The sequence below is a fragment of the Macrobrachium rosenbergii genome, chromosome 11 (assembly GCF_040412425.1).
Source record: "Macrobrachium rosenbergii isolate ZJJX-2024 chromosome 11, ASM4041242v1, whole genome shotgun sequence".
Taxonomy (NCBI): Eukaryota; Metazoa; Arthropoda; class Malacostraca; order Decapoda; family Palaemonidae; genus Macrobrachium; species Macrobrachium rosenbergii.
Genome location: NC_089751.1, coordinates 50,360,331 through 50,382,896, shown reverse-complemented (window position 1 = coordinate 50,382,896; position 22,566 = coordinate 50,360,331). Strand labels below are relative to the sequence as shown.

General features: G+C 35.2%; 1 protein-coding gene across 33 annotated transcripts in view; it reads right to left on the bottom strand.

The window, feature by feature from the left end:
• Nucleotides 1-22,566, bottom strand: part of LOC136843439 (phosphatidylinositol 4-phosphate 5-kinase type-1 alpha-like) — a 350,658-nt gene that overhangs the window by 140,646 nt on the left and 187,446 nt on the right. For all 33 annotated transcript variants that reach the window (XM_067111961.1, XM_067111936.1, XM_067111944.1 and 30 more), the window contains exons 5-8: nt 19,167-19,239; nt 16,613-16,765; nt 13,704-13,763; nt 2,809-2,913 (exon numbers count right to left, since the gene is read on the bottom strand). In XM_067111961.1, the coding sequence (XP_066968062.1) occupies nt 2,809-2,913; nt 13,704-13,763; nt 16,613-16,765; nt 19,167-19,239 (391 nt within the window). The remainder of the gene's footprint in view (nt 1-2,808; nt 2,914-13,703; nt 13,764-16,612; nt 16,766-19,166; nt 19,240-22,566) is intronic.

Sequence of the window (22,566 nt, the reverse complement as noted above, 5' to 3'; positions counted from 1 at the left end):
GGCCTTGTAAGACTCTCATCCTCAATACAAATGGTTTTACCTCAACACGTTGATGGATGCAACTCTGAGCTCCAAGTGCTAAAATTGTGATGTTCTCAGTATTTTTTCTCACTGGAGAACTGGGGTCCTGAGAAGGACTGTGAATGAAGATTGAGCAACCTAACCTGACTATAGGTAAGGATAGAGATAAGTTGCCAGCGTAATGTTTCCCAAGAGTCCATAAGAAGGATTCCCCTGGAAACAAGTAATGTTGATGTTGATTGTTGCAACAAGAGTCATCACGGCAGGGTAAGAGACATTCTCCTAGATAATCCAGAGACATGAAACACTATAACTGTAAGGGGTCCTCAAAAACCTAAAAAGTTCCAAGGTCCAACACAGAAAAAACTTACATAGGAAGTGAAGGCTATTTTAATCCCATGAGGAGAGTAGAGAACACACCATCCAACAGCCCTCTCCTGGTGCTTTGGTTACAGTTAGACAAATATCAGCATCTTCCCCTTATAAGAGACACTGATAGGGAATTTTATACATAAGCCTGAGGGGAAGATGTCAATACTCCTCATTCCTAATGACCCATGGTCTAGCAAAAATGGAAGTGGATGAGAGGAACTGAAAAGAAAAACTCAAAAGTTAAAGTTAAGTATATCTTAGTTTTACTGCACAGCAAGGAAGGAGAATGAAAAACAGCTCAAGATTTTCTTTTTCCTCTCGCGCCTCTCATTCATCAAACTGCAGCAGCTAACCTGACCCACAGGTCAGCAGCAGCTGCCACTGGAGGGCCTGTTACCAAAGTAGGGACCAATGAGCTAAGAACTACAATGGTTCTTTGGCAAACCAGGAAAACTACAGCAACTCTCAGGACTGAAATAATCAGAATCTTGTATGCATTGTAGGGCCACATGCTACTGGGAACGACTAGATGACCATGGGCATACATCTACTGATCTCCGTCCCAGGCATCAAATGAGAAGTGGTGGTGGTCTAACGCCTCTCAAAACTCCCATGGGTTGCACAAGTACAATAGGAGAAAAAGAGTGAAATAAAAGGCGAAGTAAGGCTTTCCCTAACTACAAGGGCCTCAAGGATAATGGGGGAAAGAATCTCTACTAACGACAATAACCAACAGAAGATCTCACTGCTATACCATCACACCATTCTGGAGGTGTTCCTAAGACACTTCCACCTCAGCAAAAGGAAACAGATATGAGAAAATTCTGCAATTAACAAAACTGCACTTTTTTAATAAAACCTGAAGTCTTTATAACTGGAAAAGACAAAAGTTGACTAATCTGTAAAACCCAAAAACTAATAAAGAGAACTCACAATTTCATGAAACTGCCCTTACATGATATGTAAACCTTTAGTCTTTATAGCACGGAATGACAAACATTGAATGAATGATAATATGAATTTTCATAACTGTAAATGTAAAAATTAAAAGATTTCTGAAAACAAGGTTGAAAGCATACAACCAACTCCAGTTGTTCTGGTATCCTGGAGATAAAGAACAACAGTAGACCAAAACATAACAATGGATGTAAAAATCAAGCTTCACAACCAAAGTGAAGTTCAATGACCACAGCACAACAACAGAGACATCTTGAAAAAGGAAGGAGTAAGCAAAGTGAGTGAGCAGGGTTACACCTGTACTCACACACACACATAACTTAAAATAGTTGTCATTATTAGCACACTCTTAATATACTTCAGATTTGTATTCTCATAAAAACAATTTTTCATTCCCAAGATCCACCAAGGGAATATATCTTACAATGGCCTGGGACACTAACATTAATATCAAAGTAATGTTTGATACAGCCAAATCTGACTGACATTTAGCTGTTCTATCAGCGTACTCATTTCCTTTCATGCTTATATCAAGGTCTCCTTACTTCAATACAGGCAGTCCCCGGTTAACGGCAGGCTCGGTTAACAGCGATTCGGTTTTATGGGGCTTGTCTGGCGACAAAAATCAGCAATTTTCGGCGCCGAAAATCGCCAATTTCCGCTTATCGGCGCCAGTACATGCCTAACAGAGGTGCTAATAACCGAAAATCGGTGCTTTTCGGCTCGATAACCCCCAAATATCACCGAAACAGCACCGAAATCGCCAATTTTCAGTTGGCGGCGATTTTCGGTTATCATCACACCCTTAGAAACAGAACCCCGCCGATAACCGGAGACTGCCTGTATTAAGAGGTAGAGTATCATATAAATATATCATGAGAAACATATTATAATGCTTGCAAAATCAAAAACATCAATCAGATAAATAGTTGGAAAATTAGAGAATATCTGTATTTCTCTACAACGAGGGTTTTACAAAAGACAGACATTTATATGCTAAGGGCCAACAAGGTACCACCCAATTTCATAAGTTTGTGGAATAACCTTTAAACTTATTGGGTGGGGTTAAGGATGAAACTCAACTAATAGGTCCAGCAGCCCTTTGGACAACATCTGTTTGTCTGTCCTTCAAAAACTAAAAGGAATTTAATATATCAACTGTGCTTTATAAAAATTAGGAAAAAATGTGAAATTACTTACACTCACTTGAAAAATCAACAGGAATAGGATCAATATATTGTATAAGACATGCCTTTAATATGAATTGCTTTTTTATATATTTTGTTCTTTACGCAATGATTAAAAGGATAAGTCCCTTGAAGGCATTAAAAATATATATAAGATATATTATAAGTATCTTTTGACTATGCTTGCATGAGGAACTGGAGTGCAGTCAGGGTGTAAACTAACATTATCAAGAGTTATAATACTAGAAATGAAATGACCCAGTCTCCTCACCTTTCTTTTATACGTAGACCCCTTCAAATCGTACTTCTGATGCATCTTTATCGATGATGGTAGTAAATTATTCATAGTAACTAACCTGATATTCTTAGCATTACACTGAAAAAGATAGAAAACCATGTTAAACATAGTATTTTTAAGGTGTACTCCTATTTACACATATAAGCTAAATATTTAGAGCCTCGTAAAAATCCACAAAACAGAGTGCAACAATTAAAAGGATATCCAATGTTTGCTTTCTAAAAGTATTTTCCAATTTCACTGAGCTCCAATTAAATTTATTAAAATATTACAGCTGAATAACAAGCCTTATCCTGCCTTCCATACCTCTATTTGGTTATACTGTATAACCATTTACAATTATTACGAATAAGAACTATATAACTTCAATGCCACCAAAAATGTAGCAGCTTTCAGTACACTTTGTATATTACAAAACTTTCATTCTTTGCATAAATAAGAAACAAAACTTCTAGGAAACGTTTATAAGAAATTTACCATTTCTGTATTAAAATTTCAAAAAACAAATGAAAAATATACTAACTCCATTCTATCTGTAAAATAGTCAAGTCCATAGTCATTGTAGGGTTAAAATCACCTTTGCACACTTTATGAATAGGAACTAGGACATAACAAATACCAAGACAATTACAAGTATTGCTTGAATATGTTATTTTAAATAAAAATTATGTGAAAACTACCAAAAAGCACGTCATAATTTCTTACTCCAAGCTGTAACCTTCTCAAAAATAACCAGTTTGTTACGTAAACCATTTTCTCAGATAAAGAGCATCAAATGTGGGGGTTAAAAAAGTTTTTGGACCAAACATTGACGTGTAATACAAAAATATACCATTGGATTCCAAAAGGTGTTGAATGCATGCGCCACTGGCATAGGCAGGAGAAGTAACAGTTTTACAAGTGTCAAAGAAGGAGTCTACAGTTAATTTGATATGAAGTCCAGTATTACCATTGTTTTTAAATTAGTCTAGCCATACAACTTAAGCACTCTCATCTCTTATTGGCTGGCTCAAGTAAAACGAGAAAAAGAACAAGAAAAAGGAAGGGTAAAGCTTAATGATAAAGTAAGCGTCAGACCAACCTATAAAATGCAGTTACACGTCAAAAGACAGAAGCACAAAAGAAATTCCAAAACCTGGCAGTACAAAAAAAATGCTAATCTGTGTATTCCAAGGAGGGTTGGTCTGACACCTATATGAGAGAGAGAGAGAGAGAGAGAGAGAGAGAGAGAGAGAGAGAGAGAGAGAGAGAGAGAGAGAGAGAGAGAGAGAGAGAGAGAGAGAGAGAGAGAGAGAGCACTTAGATCACTGACATATCAAAATGCTGTAGACTCAATCCTATTGGGGACAAACATAAGAACAAACAACCCACATACCAGAGCACTCAAAACAGGGGTGGGCAAGTCTAACGTAAGTATAAAATAAGTGGGATAAACAAAATAAGTTGTTGTCTGCACACGACATCAACTTTTTTTTGCCCTATTTATTAAACTTTGAATAGTTATTAGCTCAAGGATGATTTAGAGGAATGCACCTCTATGATTTTTTAATTACTCTTTTTTTTTTTTTATTATTCTTGCATTCAGAGATTTTTGTGATGTGATACTCTATGCCCTTCGTATCTCGTAACTTTTTTCACAATATGGTACCTTAAAATAAAATTCTTACTGATTCTATCTTTCCTTCCATTGTACATTCAACAGAGATGCATCTGTCAATCGACTGTGATATCTATTCACTATTTTTAATAATATTAGGAAAAGATATACTGTAACTAATCTGTGAACAATACAGTATAATTCCAATTCAATGTTATGTGAAACAACAGCAACCCCAAATCAGTGACAACTTTTGGCCATGCTTTATATAAGCATTACATATACGACAAGCTAACCAGCAGGTAGCATCTCAAAATTTGCCTGTGGTCACTTTAGCTGCAGTATCACAAAACGAAGGACTAATACCAAAAGTTGTAATTTTCTTAGCACTCCACTGCTGAGTAGGCTAAATTACATATCAAACCATGAAGTTACACTTTATTCTACTGTTAGACTAGGCTTGTTAATGTAAGTTTTAACACAGACCACACTATGATAGGTTATAACACACACTGAATAAATACAGTACTTGAAAATCAAACATAAAAAAAAGTAAAAAAAGAAGTGAGATGTTTTTATAAGACAAAATCATTTTCCATATAGAACCATTAATCATAAGATGCCTTATTGTGTGCAGAGCTCATCCTAGTCCCACCCTCCTGAAAGGTACACTCCAGCTGGCCAGACACTTACTGCCACTCTATGTCTCTACTCATTCCACTGTGCTCTACTGGGGACTGAATGGGTGGAGGGATAATGAGTTTGTTTGAAAAAAGTTTCAGAACAACAAAATCATTGTGTGTCCATTCAGGTTAGAAGATGAGAGAGAAGCTACCCAGATATAGCAAATCCATGATCCAGGCAACTGAAAACTTCCAAGAGGGCATCTTTTGGTGGTACTACCTAAAGCAGAGCATTCCAAGTATTGGCCTCCGTAGGGCCGAGGACGTAAAGCACTGTCTGCTGACTGATGCTCCTCTATAAAGGGAGAAGCCTCTGACAAATGTACAGAGGCATAACAAAAAAATAGGTCACACACAAATAACAAAAGCCTCTGGGCAAAACTGCAACTTAATCCAGCACTCACAGCATACACTATCCTGTTCTTACCCAGAGAAGAAACAACACACAGATCTCCCAAGAGCTTAGTTAATTTGTCATCAATAAGCTCCTCACAGAAAGGACATGAAAAATTTCCAATTTATATTATCAAAATAATTATTCAAAATCTAGAACACCAAAAATCAAGTAAAGATCGGGTACTCTGGAAAGGACAGGGAAGTCTACAGTGATAAAAATCTAGTACGAGAGAGCACTGGCACAAAGACTGTGAGAACAAAATGACTATCTGGGAGAGCAATGCTGAGAAGCTGATGCTGCAGAGTCACAAAATGGAACAACCATAGATGTACAGCAGCAGTAAGAGTACTACCAGCTGGAACAGTTGCATCCATTTCAGATAACAGAATGACTAAGACAAGTTGTAAACAGAGTAAGGTATATTGTATTATGATTAACAAGTTGTAATGAACGAACACATTATCGACATACAAACTGCATCAGGACATTAAGCTACTATTAACTTTCTCACATATGTAAGAGGTAATACAAGCTTTTGGCATACAAAATACTAAGCTAACATAACACATATGCACTTGCCAATCAATAATAGAAAATAAAAAGTTCTGCTACAATAAATAACAAACAAAGTAGAATATAAATTCTAATATCAATGCATGAACTCCATCAGAACAGGCTTTGTTCCACATACTCATCAGTGATATGTAACAGATTTTAAACATACAATAAAGCACTTTTGAATAAAATTATATACATATTTTTTTAACCCTTTGAGATTCTTACGATTCGAGCCGTCAACCATTTTGTAACCTCTGAGATTCTGATGATGACTATAGTCATCATTGGAGGATATTTTTTTCAATAAATTCACCAAAATCATAAAAAGGTGTCTTAACAATGACACGTGAATATGACACAAATGGATGCTTGTTGTCATGGGGCCTGACATATCTTATGATTATCGGTAAATTTTTTTTAAAAAGTGACATAAACCATTATGCTAATTGCCACTCAAGTACATTTTACATTTTATAATGCCATTCATGGTATCATATGTGACTCAATACAGCAATTTACCATACTTTTACACTGTGTAAAACAAATGGATAATTTTTCTCTGATTTTTCATGAATTTTTTAATAAATGTCATAAATTTTTTCATTAGGGCTAAGTTTTACTCAAGATATCAATGTCAGCTGTTTATTTTTTGACATTACTAAATATAAATGACATCATATTCACTAACAGCAATATAAAGTTGCATAGAGCAATCATAGAAAATTATTGCTAAGCATTTCTGCTAAATCAGTGAAGGGGGAGTGATTTGGCTCAAGCAGATTTTGATCCTCCCAAAAACCTCAAAGGGTTAATACCTTTTCAAAACGCTTAGATTTTAAACTTAACTGTGCATATTCTTATTGGGGCACTGGAGGGGAAGGGAGAATTGTGAAGTCAACAAAACAAATGATGAATGGTTTGCAATGTTCATGTTCTTTAGAAAAGTTTTTTGTCTAGGCTACATTTGCATTTTGCAAGTCAATAAATGCATGCAACACATAAGTGTATAAACAGAGCCACAGACGAGGATCTAAAGAGAAGTAGAACATTTGTTAATAACATCTGTTATTTAAAATAATGATGGTTGATGACTCTCTATGGAAAGTACAAGACTACACACTAAGTAACCATAAACTGGTCCTGAAGCTATTACTTTAAAAGGCATACAGTACCTCCTTTAATGTCTGACCCCTTTATTATACACTAAAAATCAGGCTCCAAAAGTGGAATGCTTACAAAAGTATATATACATATATATACAGAGCATACTATAAATGTTTTTCATGTATAATAGTATGTAGATAAAGTAAAGTGAAAAAGGCATCATTTCTTTAAACTACACAAGTGCATCTTTCACTGACATAAGTGAACACATTCACCTCTTGTTTGTAAACAAAAACATACAGCCTAGGAATATGCTAGTGTTCATACGATTAGGAAATTTTTTCCCACTGTGATTAGTTAATCGTTACAAACTAAAAATATAAAAATACTGTAACATGTCCTTGTGTGAGTTGGATCAACTTTCTACCTCCCAGCTTTCTTTTTTGCCACTTGACTTTGTGAGTGTTTAAAGCAAATGTTTACATTTTTGTAGTGGCTTTTCTTGCCATGTGTTACAAATAAAAAAAATATTCATGCCTGGTTGTCTGTAGCACTAAGTGATATACAGAACAGGGATTTAGGCAAATTTGGGGAAATTAGGAATTATCTGATACAAAAACAAATCTGTGGTAACAGCACTTCAAAAGTTCCATGGGTGCTGCTGAATCAGAATTTTACTGTACTAAGAACCTTGGCCAATTAAAGAAAAAGTATTCAAATGAACAAGAATGGGTGGTCTGAATTTTTCTTTGTTACAGAACCATATTTAGCCTAATGTGTTGTATGAAGTGTAACTTAGCTGATTTCTTTCTTTGGGAAGGGATGAAGAAACTTCCTCTTAGGTCACCAACGTTTAGGATATTTTTTCATTTGCTATGTTATGAAAGACCTTCATTTCATCCAGAAATTTTCCTTGCCCACCACAAGAGTTTTCAGCCCTTTTGAGATCAGACGAAGTGCTAGGACCAAAGCTTGGCATGATAATGTCACCTCACTCAACCAAGTCAGTTACTTGAATTCTACAGATCAGGAGCGATGCTCTCCCATTTCACACTCCTTATTCTAAAGGTTAATCAAAATCACTGTCGAATCAATGTGTGTTTTGGCAACAAAAGATCAGTCCATACGGCATGAGAAAAAGGAATAGCAAAATGGGGAGAAGGCGCTAGTAAATTTAGTTTCGGGCAACTACATAGGGCCATGTTATGAGTCAGATCGAGGTTGCTGCCCTCTGTTAACTCACCCACAATAATAAGGGGCTATGAGCTGGATGGGATCAGGGAAAGTTGTATATGTACAGTAATATTGACTACCAGATATTTCTTACTGTCACTTAAATAAAACTCTGTTACACACTAGTGGTTTCAATACTCTCAACATCACAACAACAAAGTTATAAGAATATCAGATATTAAGATAAAACACCATTCTGCTTTGTCTTTAACATACATCCATCACAGCAATTCATAAAGGTCAGCTTGGAGAGAGAAGAACACCGTGCTTTGCATTATAACATAAACCAAATGCAATAAAGCAATGCAGTTAACAATATTTTTGCTAACTAGGTTGGATTAAAACACTCAACATAGATAGCCATATCTATCAGTGACAAAGTACTCAACAACTAGTGTTATGTCGTACTTAAGCCACTGTGGTTAATCCAACAGATGCCAAAATTAATATAGTAACACTTATACAGTACTATATCATAAAATTTCCACACATACAGATAAACAATAACAAAAATGCTTGATGGAAAGAACAAGCTTATATGTTTTTAGATACAAGCTACATCTTTTCAAAAATTAGTCAAAAAATCTTCAAAGAAACAGGCAAATGAACAGTAAAAACAAAAATAAAAAATCAAACCCCTTAAATAAAAAAATCAAAGAATTATAGTAAAACAAAAGTAAAGTGAAGATGTGCTTCAGAATGGACAAGGTATTACACACTGAAATACAAAGAAAACAAGGTTAGAAAACTACGAGCGATGGTATTATTGAGTCAGCTTTTGCTATTCAAACCTCTGTATGACTGCTATTTTTATGTAACCTCTAAATTGTGTATTTTTCAGTTTCACTTGTCAAAATATTGTATTGATTTCACATTTAAAAAGATAAATGAATAAACAATTCCATCTTTAGTTAACTTCATAAAGACCTATAAAATCTATTTCATAGCTCCATGTTTTCATCCTTTTGGTATCTGTTAAATTTTTTGCATCAAACTGACATAAAATATAGATTAAAAGTCCATATAATTACACAAACTAATTGGTGTACATTTTTGAAAAGATGAAAAACTTTTGCCTGCTATTTTTCTATCATGCATAGTAACTTCCATTTTAAATTTTCTACAGATATATTCCGAACTTTGACATAAATAAACTGACACCAAATCAACACATAAAAATAAACAGCCACAAGATAGCTAAATGATCTCTTAAACCTTGCTAACATCCTGAATGTTAAGTAGAGGTGGCAGGATATGAATGCCACACAACAGGAAACAGTCACAGAATTTTCATTCTTCTTTTGGAACTAGACGCCAGGTCTAAGGTTGTGAAAATATAACTTTCCATATTTTGCAGTAACTCGGGTACCTTTTTTACATAAAGGTATATTTTAACTCGGGTACCTTTTTTACATAAAGGTATATTTTATCTTGTCTCAATAGGTTCACTTAACATGATAAAATACAGTATTATAAATGTTTATTAATAAAAAAATTCTTGCCTGCTACTAATAAAAGGGTTACCCAAACCAGTGTTAATTATAAACACTCAATGTTGATAAAGCTAAAATTTTACTAAAAGTGAGGCACTCTAGGATTAGGGAAAAATATTTCAAAGCCTCAATACAAAATAAAGAAAGAATATGCCAGGAGAAAACTTCGATCAAGAAAACAAACAAAGGTATTCTAAAAAGGCACTACTCCTAAGCCACCTGATAAATATGGCTAGTGTATTCTTGATCAGGCATTTTAAGAAGTGGATAAAAACCAACTGAAAAGGTTGCCAGACTGCTGAAATTGCTTAATTAAATGGCAAACATGCTTTTGGCTAGGAATAAAAAAATTTCTTACTTATACAACAGCAAACCTTCAAACCATGTTATTTTTCATCTTGCCCCAAGATGAGCCACCATAGTTTATCAAAATGATGAATATCACATAACTAAAATATGCTTGATACTGATGGTTAAAGCCCAAAAGAGGTACTAGGTAGGCTTAAAACTTACATTTTAAAAAACCAATATAAAAAGATTCACATTTAGAGTAATTTGCTTACATCATTCAGTGATAAAGATCTAATTACTAATTCTTAACAGTTTCAACATCTGAAAACTATTGTCAATGAATTATTCCTCCCCAACCACTTCTTTTGCATAAAGGCCTTCATTTCTTATTCATTAATTTGAAATGCATTAAAATAAGTTGATTCATTCATTTGAAATGCATTAAAATAAGTTGATTCATTCATCTGAAATGCATTTAAATAAGCTGAAGTAAAAGATGTTTGCTGAACAACTCCCAAATGGGAATAGTTATACCACCAGTGAGCCTTGCTAAGCACACTGTGCTTAACATTGAGGATCTCTGCAGCACATTTAGGCCCAAGACTACACTGCTTTCCTTCATTTAGATCTCCCTATTAGGTGTCCAATATCTTTACCTCCACCTTGCTCCAATTTTCCTTCATAACTTACGAACATATCCTTGAAGACAGCCCATGTTATTTATAATCCTTGAGGTAGTTACCTCAAGCACTTTCTTTACAACACACTGTACAAAACTCTAACAATGCAATACTGCCAGCAGGGCAAAGTTTTAATACTGACGGTACCTTCAGAAAAGCTTTGAGGTGGTATGGTTTGTGCCTAAGAGTTAGGTTAGTCACAAACTCAATACAAGTTAACCAATCAAGTGTTATCATTAAAGGTAATAATCCAACTGGGGAGCTATCAATTTATCATCCATATCCTACAACACAGAGAAATATGAAGTACATGTATTCAACATGACACAACAAAGGTAACAAAGCTTCAACCATACCACATCAAAGATACCAACTAACATATGATTTCAATAGAACTTCTTGTGGGATGTGTGACTTTGGCTAGTGAGATTGTGGTTACATTGCATTCAATCAGTGTTTTCTAAGCTCCTTACACAAAAATACATTACTGAATACTGTAAATTGTTACATTAAAAAAAATGTCCAAACTTATGATGCTATATAAAAAGTAGTTCATTTAGTTGTTAGTTTCCAACTACGTCATCCATACGTGTAAAGAATAAGACTGATGAAATAAAACTACCATAACTATTATCCCTTGATCTATACCAAAATACTTCAAAGAATTATACAAATATAAAAGCCGAACACTCTGTTAAAACAATGTTAAGAGATGGCAGAAAGCCAGAAAAACTGTACTAAGACCAATTAAATTTTTAATTGTTTGTAAATTTGGAGAAACACATCCTCTATTCCAGTTCAGGTAATCATACTTTACTGACAACTGAACTTAGTTATGAATGACGAATTATAGTATGATAAAATCAGGAACCAGTCACATACATTTCTGATGCCTGGGTTTAAAAACATTATGCTGCATGGCCAAGTAAATCTAGTTCGTAAATTGGACTTTATTTGCAGTAGGCATATGGTATTTCACCCTGAAAATCCCAAAGTAATGGGTTCCTACAACCTCTTCTGGTCTTTATAGTAATACTGTTATTTGGTTACCCTCTCATTACTGTATATGTTAAATGACATTATTATTTGGGGGCATGATGAATTACAAGTATTAATAAACTGCGAGCAACATCTTTTAAAAAGATGGTTGCATATTTCATGTCCTATAAGATTTTTCAGTGAAAAAAAAATCCTACAAAGGAAAAAAATGCTCTAGAATTATTTTCTAGCTCTGTAATTAGTGAAACAGCACAAAAGCCATTCTTTGCAAAAACTGTAAAAGAATTCAGGAATTAGTAGGACTGGACCCACAAATCTTCTGGTAAAGGTTAATATTTTTCAAACAGCTCATTTCCAGAGCTTACTTACACCATTCATCCAAAAAAACCATTTTGAAGTTTCACATTCCACAAACTGTGCATTATCTACAATGTTGAGTAACCATTCATTGTTTATAAAAAATAAATGAATACCAAAGATACCACATGACAAATTAATCCCATAAATAACAAGTTTACATAACCTTCCCTTGCTTTTCTTTCTGTATTCTAACTGTAATAACCTCAATAATGTTTAAGAGAATCTCACTTTGTCTGCTGTCAAAACTCATTTTACTTAAAGGTCCCTCTCACTCTTTAACAAAAACAATTTAGTTTTCAAAAATTCAAAAGACTTAAAGTAAGAATCCAAAAGCCAAATAATGAACCAGAAATTAAAACTACACAGCAGGTCCAGCCTTACTACGTGCACAAGTTCTCTACCTTATAATGAAGATCTGGATGGCATTTGTATACCGCACAAAAATTGGCAGCACATTGCTTTAAAGAAAAACCATAAAAGCTGAATTGGGCTCCTTAATACATTCCATAGGAACTACTTATTTACTGGAAAATGTCAAACAAGGTCATGGAAGCTAATTCTATAATTATCTTTCATGAAAAGAAGAACTGGGAGAATTTGTAATGGTATAAATCAAGCAAGGGAAAACTGATGTTAATCAGCAAACATAAAAAATACTTTTTCAAGCTTGAAAGTGGTAGAGAGAAGGTAAAGCTTGGAGGATTAATATGCATCAAAGTAATGTTTTCTTTTAGACTAAACATTTATATAACGTATATCCAGTTTATCCTTCCTGAGCAACCTTACATAAAAAGTAAACTACAGTACATGAACAAAGAGTTAAAGAAAAAGTATAGTTCCTGAAACTATTGCAAAAGACACAAATTACTGTTCATCTATCCACTAATAAAAAAATCACATTCCAAAAAAATATCAACTGGCTTGTAAACCGCTCATATTCCTTTGCTGAAAACAATGTTTAAAATCTGATAGCTCCAATTAATGCATAAATGAACTTGTAAGTTCATAATTTTATAAGAATTTCTATGAAAATGGTAACTTGATATTCCTTCTCCAATAATCATGGAACATTACTGTACAGGAAACTTAGGAAAACTTCATCCAATCTCCAGAGCTAGAGAAAACAAGCATTCGTCTCAAATTGCTTCTGTCACCAAGATTAGAAATACAGCATGCCAAAAGTTTTGAGAAAGATATTATACAACAGCATCAGTTTTATCACTCAAGCTTGACTTATCACATTATAATTATATCACAAGCACAAATACACGAGGGAATAATCTATGTATGTTGTACCTTAATATCTAAACTTAACCTGTCTCCTTTTTTATTTACCCTGCTAACTTTTATAACAGTTTTCATGTCATTCTGACAAATCTAGATTATGGATAATAAGTCAACTCTGATTAAGAGATACCATTTTGGGGTTATTATAATAAAAACAGTACATACTGTACAGTGCTGATTACTAACCTGATAATTATATAGGCCGAAAAACTTTGGTAGTAACGTTCTAGGGTTCTGGTTCAGATTCTGAAATACAAGAAAAACTTTTACTGAAATTCAATCATGGTGTTACAAAGAAGTAAAACATACCTAAACTTTTGAGTACACAAGAACAAATTAAAAATAAAAAGTAAAAAAGTTACACTGCCAGGCAACAAATAAATACAATGAAAGACCTCTAGTAAAGCACATACGTGGCACACTGTAGGTGTTGCCCCTCTTTGGCCTGAAAATTATTAGCCAATAGTGCTAGAATCTCACGAAGAATCATATTTTACACCAAATAAATATTACATTTGGGAAATTAACTTGGAAATTACAATGAAACATCAAATAAATATTATGAGACTCTGACGTAAACAGTAAAAGACACAGGAAAAAATCAGTGGAAGAACTGAGAAAAAATACTGTTACTACTACCACTGCGACTGCTAAATTTAGCATTGCTGCTCACGGTGCACAAACAACTTAAACTAATATTCATCTTATCCATCTCTTCTCTCCATCACAGCCCCCTCTGAACCTGTCTCCCCATATACTTCAGTTCTAGACACTTTCTTCTCAATAATTTACTCTGAATTAAAATATATCACACTTCAGAGTCACAGTATTGCAAAAGTCTTCTTCCGATTTTTCTCTTCTGACACTGTATATCTCCTTGCTGTAGTCATACTTTCTATGAAATACAGAAAGTTAGACTTTGCCCATTTGAGACTTCCACAGTTGTCATTCTGTGTATCACTGTATATCAAGAATCTTTTTCCAAGGCAGCAGCAATGAAAATTTCAATATTAGCTATCTATGTGGTCTATCCCCCACAATATAAAGCAAAGAAGATAGCACACAAGCATTGTATACAATGGCCTTCATATTTTTTGCAAACAATTGTTTATGCAAACTCTCTTTGACAAGAGCCAAAAACTCCTACTGCCCTTCCAACTTGGGTGGGTATTGCTTCATCCAAAGACTCGAACCAAGATAGAGCAAAATGTTAAAACTTGTAATCAGCTAAGAAGGTGGGCAAAACTCTGTTTTGGAATCAATGCTTGCTCCTTAACAACAGGTTTTACCGAGTCCAAAGATTTTACATGCTTTTGTCATGGTGCCTGGCTGAGTCAGACTTAAAATCCTTTTACAGCTGGAGGTATTTTGGGATGGAGAAAGGACAGACCAGAAATTCCACCCTGATTAGTCCCAGGAATGGTATTCCCCAGAACATGAAAAACAATAAACATGGTACGTGTTCAGATCCATGGGTTGGGAAATAGTCAGAAGGAATAAGAAAGGATTTATAAAGGCTGAGTTTTGCAAAGGATGAAATTATACCTTTTCAACATAAAATAAGAAGTGATTAACATAATAATTGATAACCTCTAAGCAAGTTTTCTCATATTTCTCAATAAATTCAGCTCACTAGCTGGAGGTGCGACTGGTTTTCACACCTGCAGCTGGGGTTACAACGCAAGACAAACAAATAAGTATCAAACCTACAAGTATAGTATGCAAAGAATTTGTACCATACTCCATGTATTCTATAAACTGGATAGGGCAAAAGTACCAAAAACATGGTATTCTCAGTTTAATAATCTACTGCCTTTGTAAAACAAACAAGGGGGACAAAGAAATTACTGTAATCATGGAATCCACATGCCTATATAGCAGCACACACTGCACTGCCCACATGCAGAGATAAGGATTCACCCTTTGTATGTGAATGTTCCAAACTGAAACTCACTAGAGGTAGCAGCACTGTGCAGGCATCAGATGATTACCAAATGTAACAGGAAGCCCTATAAATGTGTTTAGTGTAAAACTGATCAAGTGTTTGCTTGCAACAGAAGTCAAGATATCTACTTCTCTAATCAGTATGTTATACTGGTTGTATTGTTAGCTGTTTAGAATTCGGTAATGATTTCCGGCATGGAATTTATTACCAGCATATCATAGAAGATTCTAACCTTTTATTAATCCACTACTGTTTATAAGGGAGTCCCTTATTAAATACGTAGTTCTATCAAAGATTTATTTTTTATTTTCATTTATAATAAAGCTATCCATTTCTTTTGTTTCACATCCTAAAATGTTCCCATTTTTTGCAATAAACCAATTAAAAATTATTAAAGCATAAACTGACCCTTTTTTGAAATACAGCAATAATGCCAGCCTGAATTTCATAAAAAAGAAAAAAGGTGTATGAACTTGGAAAAAAAAATTTGTAATCTCAAAGTAACAACACTACAGTATAAGCATGGCTTTCAATCCATAGATTTTGAAAGTCTATGACATGACAGACAAGGAGTGTGATTCAGATCTACTGGGCCCAGTTTTCAAAATGAACCCTGGCTCTCTGCAAACAGGATGTAATGGACAAATAACTCTACTGCCATTCTCACTAATTTGTCTAGACCAAAGGCATAGCTCAAAAAATGGGTCTTAATAACTGGCTACAAACGACACTGCGACACACTACCTTATCAAGCAACCATTGTAACAATATAGCATCATGTGTAACAGCAGCAGCATCATTAGTAAAAATGATACTGCATCTATTGTTGAAAAATAAAAGCCTCTGTCCTGGCCTGAAACCTGAGATTAAACAACCCCACTCATTCTAAAATGCAAAATGCACAGCCCCAGCATCTTCAAATGTGTAGTGTAACATATGCATAAGTATGTTAGACATGGTTCGTCGCATAACACATCCCCTACTTCGTACTGAAATTAACATTAAGTTCATCCGACTCTGATATCATATTTTTGCCTTGATACTTTCATGGGCTGATTTCAACATCTTTGGTGAAAAAACAATTTACTTCCAAAACAAGTCAAAATAAGAATTGAATAAAATCAAGTTTCAACTGGAGATAAAAACTTACCATATAATAACCTGGCAACAGCTTTTGAAGGAACTCTGCTTCCTTGTGCTGCACTGTTTTAATGATGAATTCATCATCACTGGTGAGGTAAAATATTGACCCACTTGCACCGGGATTACTTAATTCTCTAAGGGGCTCAGTACATAAGGAAACCTGTCAAAAGAAAACAAAAGAACATTAATTACCAACATCTTCGAATATTGTCTGCAACTTTGTCCAACTTACTTAAAACTTTAGTTCAACAAATTTTTCAGCATAAGAAATGTTATGCCCTCAAGCACAGCATTATTCTAGATGATCAGTGATATTCTCAGCCTACATCTGTTTTACTTAAATATTTTGGGTCATGCCTTTTATTCCTTTTGCATTTGTTATACTGTCCAGTCAGAAATTTTCTCTATCTTAACTCTTTTCTATCTATACAAAGTATAAATTTTGTTCATCTCAGTAGTTTACAGCATCAAATCCTGTTCCCTTAACTATGTACACCCTTTTTATACCTTCTTTTCCTTGCATTCCCTTTTGCTTCAAGTGTTAAACCTAATGGGATGGGCAAAATAATATTCTGCACCTTTTCTAACCACAACTCAATAAAGAAAAAAAGAAGGAAAAACAGTACAAGTACAGTACACAAAACATATCTGAGGACAAGAGTATCTGTAAGATTATCATACGGTAGTAGCCAAACAGTGGATCCAGTTGTCCAACACTCCTTTTTGGGTACCTACCACTATTCTAGATATACAGTTTCTGTGGATTGGGTCAGGTCTGATTTCCCTCTGTAAACCTGCAACTCCTAAAGGTAAGGCCACTGGTTGTGTCAAGTCAATGCCAAGATCAGCCAGAAACTAACGTAACTGCAGACAGATTTTGGAACTGTGGGCCAAAGTCACCACTGGAGACATGGTATGAGTGAACAACAGAGGAGCCATGGAGTGACCAAAGCACAGAATGCAAAACTGAAAGACTTTTCCCAAAACCCACCAAGCCCCTACTAATACCATAGACCTCTTCTTGAGGAGAGGTGGGTTGGAATGTGGAAGTATGCACCTTTACATCCTGTAAGGCCATGAAATACCCCTTATACGTTGTCGTCCTTACCAAATCATAACATCTCCAACTGGAATGAAGTCAACTTACTGAAAGAAGAGCTAATGAACTACTATAACTGGGCTTGTATGGCTATTTGAAAATTAGAGAAAATATTAAAATGTACAAAAGAAAGAGATTGCATTCATGGACCTTTACCACCCCCCCTTAACTGGCAACTGGAGGTGCAAGTTTTTCTTAGTTTAACCAGACCACTGAGCTGATTAACAGCTCTCCTAGGGCTGGCCCGAAGGATTAGATTTATTTTGCGTGGCTAAGAACCAATTGGTTACCTAGCAACGGGACCTACAGCTTACTGTGGAATCCGAACCACATTATAGCAAGAAATTAATTTCTATCACCAGAAATAAATTCCTCTTATTCTTCAGTGGCCGGTCGGAGATTCAAACTCGCGGCCAGCAGAGTGCTAGCTGATAACAGAACCCGCTCACCCAACAAAGAACTTATGGCCAGGTAGTGGCTGAGCCAGAGAGGGAGACACCAACTTCCAATGTTTATAGTGACCAATCAAAGGAATGTTGAGCAAATAGCCAGTTTGAGAGTCAGTGCACATTGAGCAATCAGCATGAATGCTGGAGGAGCCAATGCTGCTCTGGTTGGCACTGAATGACACGAAAGCATCATTCATCTCTCATGAACTCCACTGGAGAGGGAGAACGGATATACACCCAGAAACAAGAGTCTAAAGATAATCAGAAGACATATTGTGCAGTGAATGATACTGGTAAGATCTACCCTGGGCAAAAAGAAACCACCAATCCAATGGCCAGTCACAGCACATCTTACACTTCAGTTGAAAAGGGAACTCCTGCCTGCAATATGAATGCAACTGATGAAGGTGCTTTTTCAAAGATCATATAAACAAGTTACATGCCTGTCCAGGCTTGTTCCATATGAATAGGGTTCATCTTCTGATCGGTAATAAAAATAACAATGGGAAATAGGAGTGATTGAAGTAAATGAGAACTAAATGGGAACTCACTCCTAAATGCTAACTCACTCCTAAATACTAACTACCAAACTACTCATCAGCTAGTTGTGTTGACCACTGAAAACTGTATCTCCCCTTACACAAAACAGTCATGAAGACAGCACCCAGAGAACGATGGCAACCAGCTGACAGTGCTAAAGGACTGCAAAAAGTTATTTTAATAGTTTATACCAACCAGAAGGTCCAGATGATGCATTTGGTTAAGACTACCTTCTTCTGTCTAACAGATAAACAGACTGTTGATACTGCAAACATGGCTGTAATATTTGGCATATATGTGATGTATGGGGTTATCATAAAAGTGAACTACCCAGTTTTTTAATTTTTCTGAACTTGCATCTGCCCAAAAGAATTTTCTCTGGCTATGTTACTTGGCACGACTGCATTCTGAGAAAAAATTAAAATTATGCTATGGTGTAAGAACACAAAAAAAATGACACAAATCATACTTACAAGGTAATCTTCAGGTTGAATCCTAAAGAGATCTCTAAAATGTCTAAATGCTATAGGGGCATACACCTTGAATCTGTAAAAGAATATGATTCATGACTTGAGTTGTAAAATATTCATTATCATTAGCAGGTTAATAAAAATTATTACTTTCATAAAGAAAGCTGTCTTGGGAAATAATTTTTTACATTTCATGCATACATGTCACTGCCTTCACTACCATTGTTCTTGATGTTTAACAGGGAAACCAAAATTGTATGACCACCAAGGTTTATAACTTCACTGTAAACAATAAGCCAAATCAGTCTGGAAATGTAACTTGTTTGCGAAAACTATCATTTAAAAAGAATTATGGAAAAATCTTTTGCTCCATACTTCCTTGAAGCAGTTTATTTACATAATGATAGTAACTAAGTTACAAGCCTACCTAAAAATACTCCTCACTTCATCAAAGTATAACAAACATGGCTATCATATTTAAGGCCGCTGCAAATTGATCTAGAGCAGTCTTTCTCAAAACAGTTTACCTAATTAAGCTTCAGTGACAATCATTGGCCAATAAAGATTGCACTCTCAGTTCACCAAGAAAATCAATATAAAATTAAATCTTATAAATGTTTCCAACAAAAACTAATACGTATGACAGAATATCTTTCCAAGTAAACCCTATTTTTTGTATACAGAAAACAATTGCTGTAATACATAACTCTCAGTAGTACACCAATCCAAGAAAATTAACTTACAAAGAAATCTTTTGAATGGTTTCCACTAAAAATAGTTTGACAATACATTTTTGCAAGTAAAACTCATTCTATGTATACAGGAAACAAAAACTGCCAATAATAAAATAAAACTCTGTAATACAATGACACCATGCAATCATAACAAGAATGATCTTACTGCAATGCTGCAGTGATACACACATTCTCACTCAGATCAATTCTAGACCTTACTACAAACCATTTGTCAAACAAAGAAGTTCTTTTAGCCCTAGTAAGAATGACTTATGGCCTACAGCTTTAAAATTTGAAAGGCACAGCAAAACTTTCCGCAAGCATGCCTTACCAGTCTATGTAATTCGCCTTGCACATTTGAAATGCCCTCGACTCACCTTTCTTAGTCAAAAGTTACTTAAGCTTGAGTCATAAGCATTCAAAGTTTGATACATTTTCTTCCAGGATACATCAGCCCATTCACTGGACCTTCCTCAGCTTTTCATACTTTTAGCTACATTCTTGGACAACGGACCTCAGTACATGCTTTTGCTGCAACCCGCCTCCATTCAAATTCCTCTACCATTTACCAATATAAATGCTCTTGTTGGCAATATTCCATGACCAGCTACCAAGAACTGTTTGAATGATGGTTCCTTTTTTTAATTTTTTTTACATAGTAACGATGATCAAGGCCAATGTAAAAAAAAAAATTTCTTCTCATTTTCATAAGTTTCATTTCAATAGCTACTAACACTGTCCATGGCACCTGTTCTTTTCAAATTAAGTTACTCGCACTCTGTATTAGTACCCCTTTTGATAGCATGGGTACAAAGTAATATAATAATAATAATAATTTTACTATAATAATAGCAGACAGAGTTATGAAATTATGGGACATGGCCCAAATACCGACACCAAGTCATTCATACACTTCTGCAAGGTTTATGGAAATATATAGGTTAGAAAATAAGAAAATTTCAGAAAAATGTTAAATTAGTAAGAGAAAATTAAAATAATTATTTCTCAATAAAGTTCTCATCAAGTTGGAATCTCAATCACTGTTACGTTCCCAATCTTCAACTGACTTAATAAGACATTTTTTTTTCCATCTATCTGTCTGGATGATGACAACCAACATTGTTTATTATACTTTTATATTTATTTCACTTGGTAAGGAGAGGAGAGGATCATCTCTCCCACCATTTCCTCAAGATATATCATTTTATGGGTCCTTTCATATCCAAGTGGGTACCACTGTTTCTTTAACATAACGTATACTGCTGTGAGTAGCATTTTTCTCAGTTTCCTTTTCCTACTGACATACCAGCACCACAGGTCTTTCACCCACTTTACTGTTCAGCAGCGGAACAGTGATTCTTGACAGGAAAAAAAACCCTGACAGCTTTCTATCTTTCTATCTATCATTCCATTAATTAGCTAGAGATCCCATTCACTAATGTATCCAAGGTACAAACATGGGGCACTTCCCTTCCCATCACCCTTAACACCATACTAGCTGTCTTCAAACCTAACCAATGACAGTTGTGAACAAAGGGATCACATGAAATCTGGTTTATCAGGTTGACCAACTAATTTGGGTGAGGACCAATTCAATGTTCAAGCAATCACAAGACATAACAGAGTACCCACTAATGAGTGCAGGTTTCAGAATAAATGTGTAATGGTCAAGGGTCACCAAACTCAGCCACGAATCCAATTGAAGACTTTGTAGGACTTCCACTTTGCCGCACTAACTCTCCCAGCATACAAAATGGAGTTAGTAGGAAACAATAACTCCCTCAGGGGAACTCACATACTTGTACACAAAAAGAAACATCTGGGCAACCTCCATTCATAACAGATCTGGTCAGACGGACATCTCAAAAACAGGTTAACAAGATCAGAGGAACATTTGGCACAGAATGGGATAATTGCTTCCCTTCCTGCAAAGTGGTTCTCAGCTTGTTATTCACCCCTTTTGGCTGCATATAACCATTTACCCCACTACTACCATACTAACACTGCATGAAGACACGAAAACAAAGAGGGAAACATTTAATTATTAACCATACAAACAATGCCATCAACAGACGCCTTCAAGAATTCTTGCCCTTATTCCACTACTACCCCAGTAGAGGAACCAATTCACATTTAAATATGAGGTAGCAAAAGGAACAGTGACTTTGAAGACAAGTGAGTACGATGTAGGAATGAATCTGAGTCGCAAACAAACCAATATCAACCAGTTACAGACCTTACAACTCCTGAAGAGTAAATTGTAAAATGACACATTGGGGAGTTCGTAAGTGCTGTGGTATCTACATTTGTTTCAAGCAACATTAATGCTTTAATTTCAGGTATGATATACTTACCCATGCCATGTTAAATTTTACCCCAAAACATATATTTTACCCATGGTTGAGGATAACAGCTTTAAAAACTAACTTTTAGTGGTAACTCTGATAGTCCCACAGATGAAGTTCATGCCAAGAGGCCATCCAATACAGACCACAGAAATATTTACGGACACCTCTCAAGCTAATCTGGAGTTCCCAACCTCAGAGAATTAGAAATGACCACCAGTAGATTACAAGCTTTGAAGCAAGAGCTTCATAATCTTTGTACCACTGGTACAGCTCAAAGGATTAAATCTTTCTAACAGAGCACACGTCACAATATTATCTGAC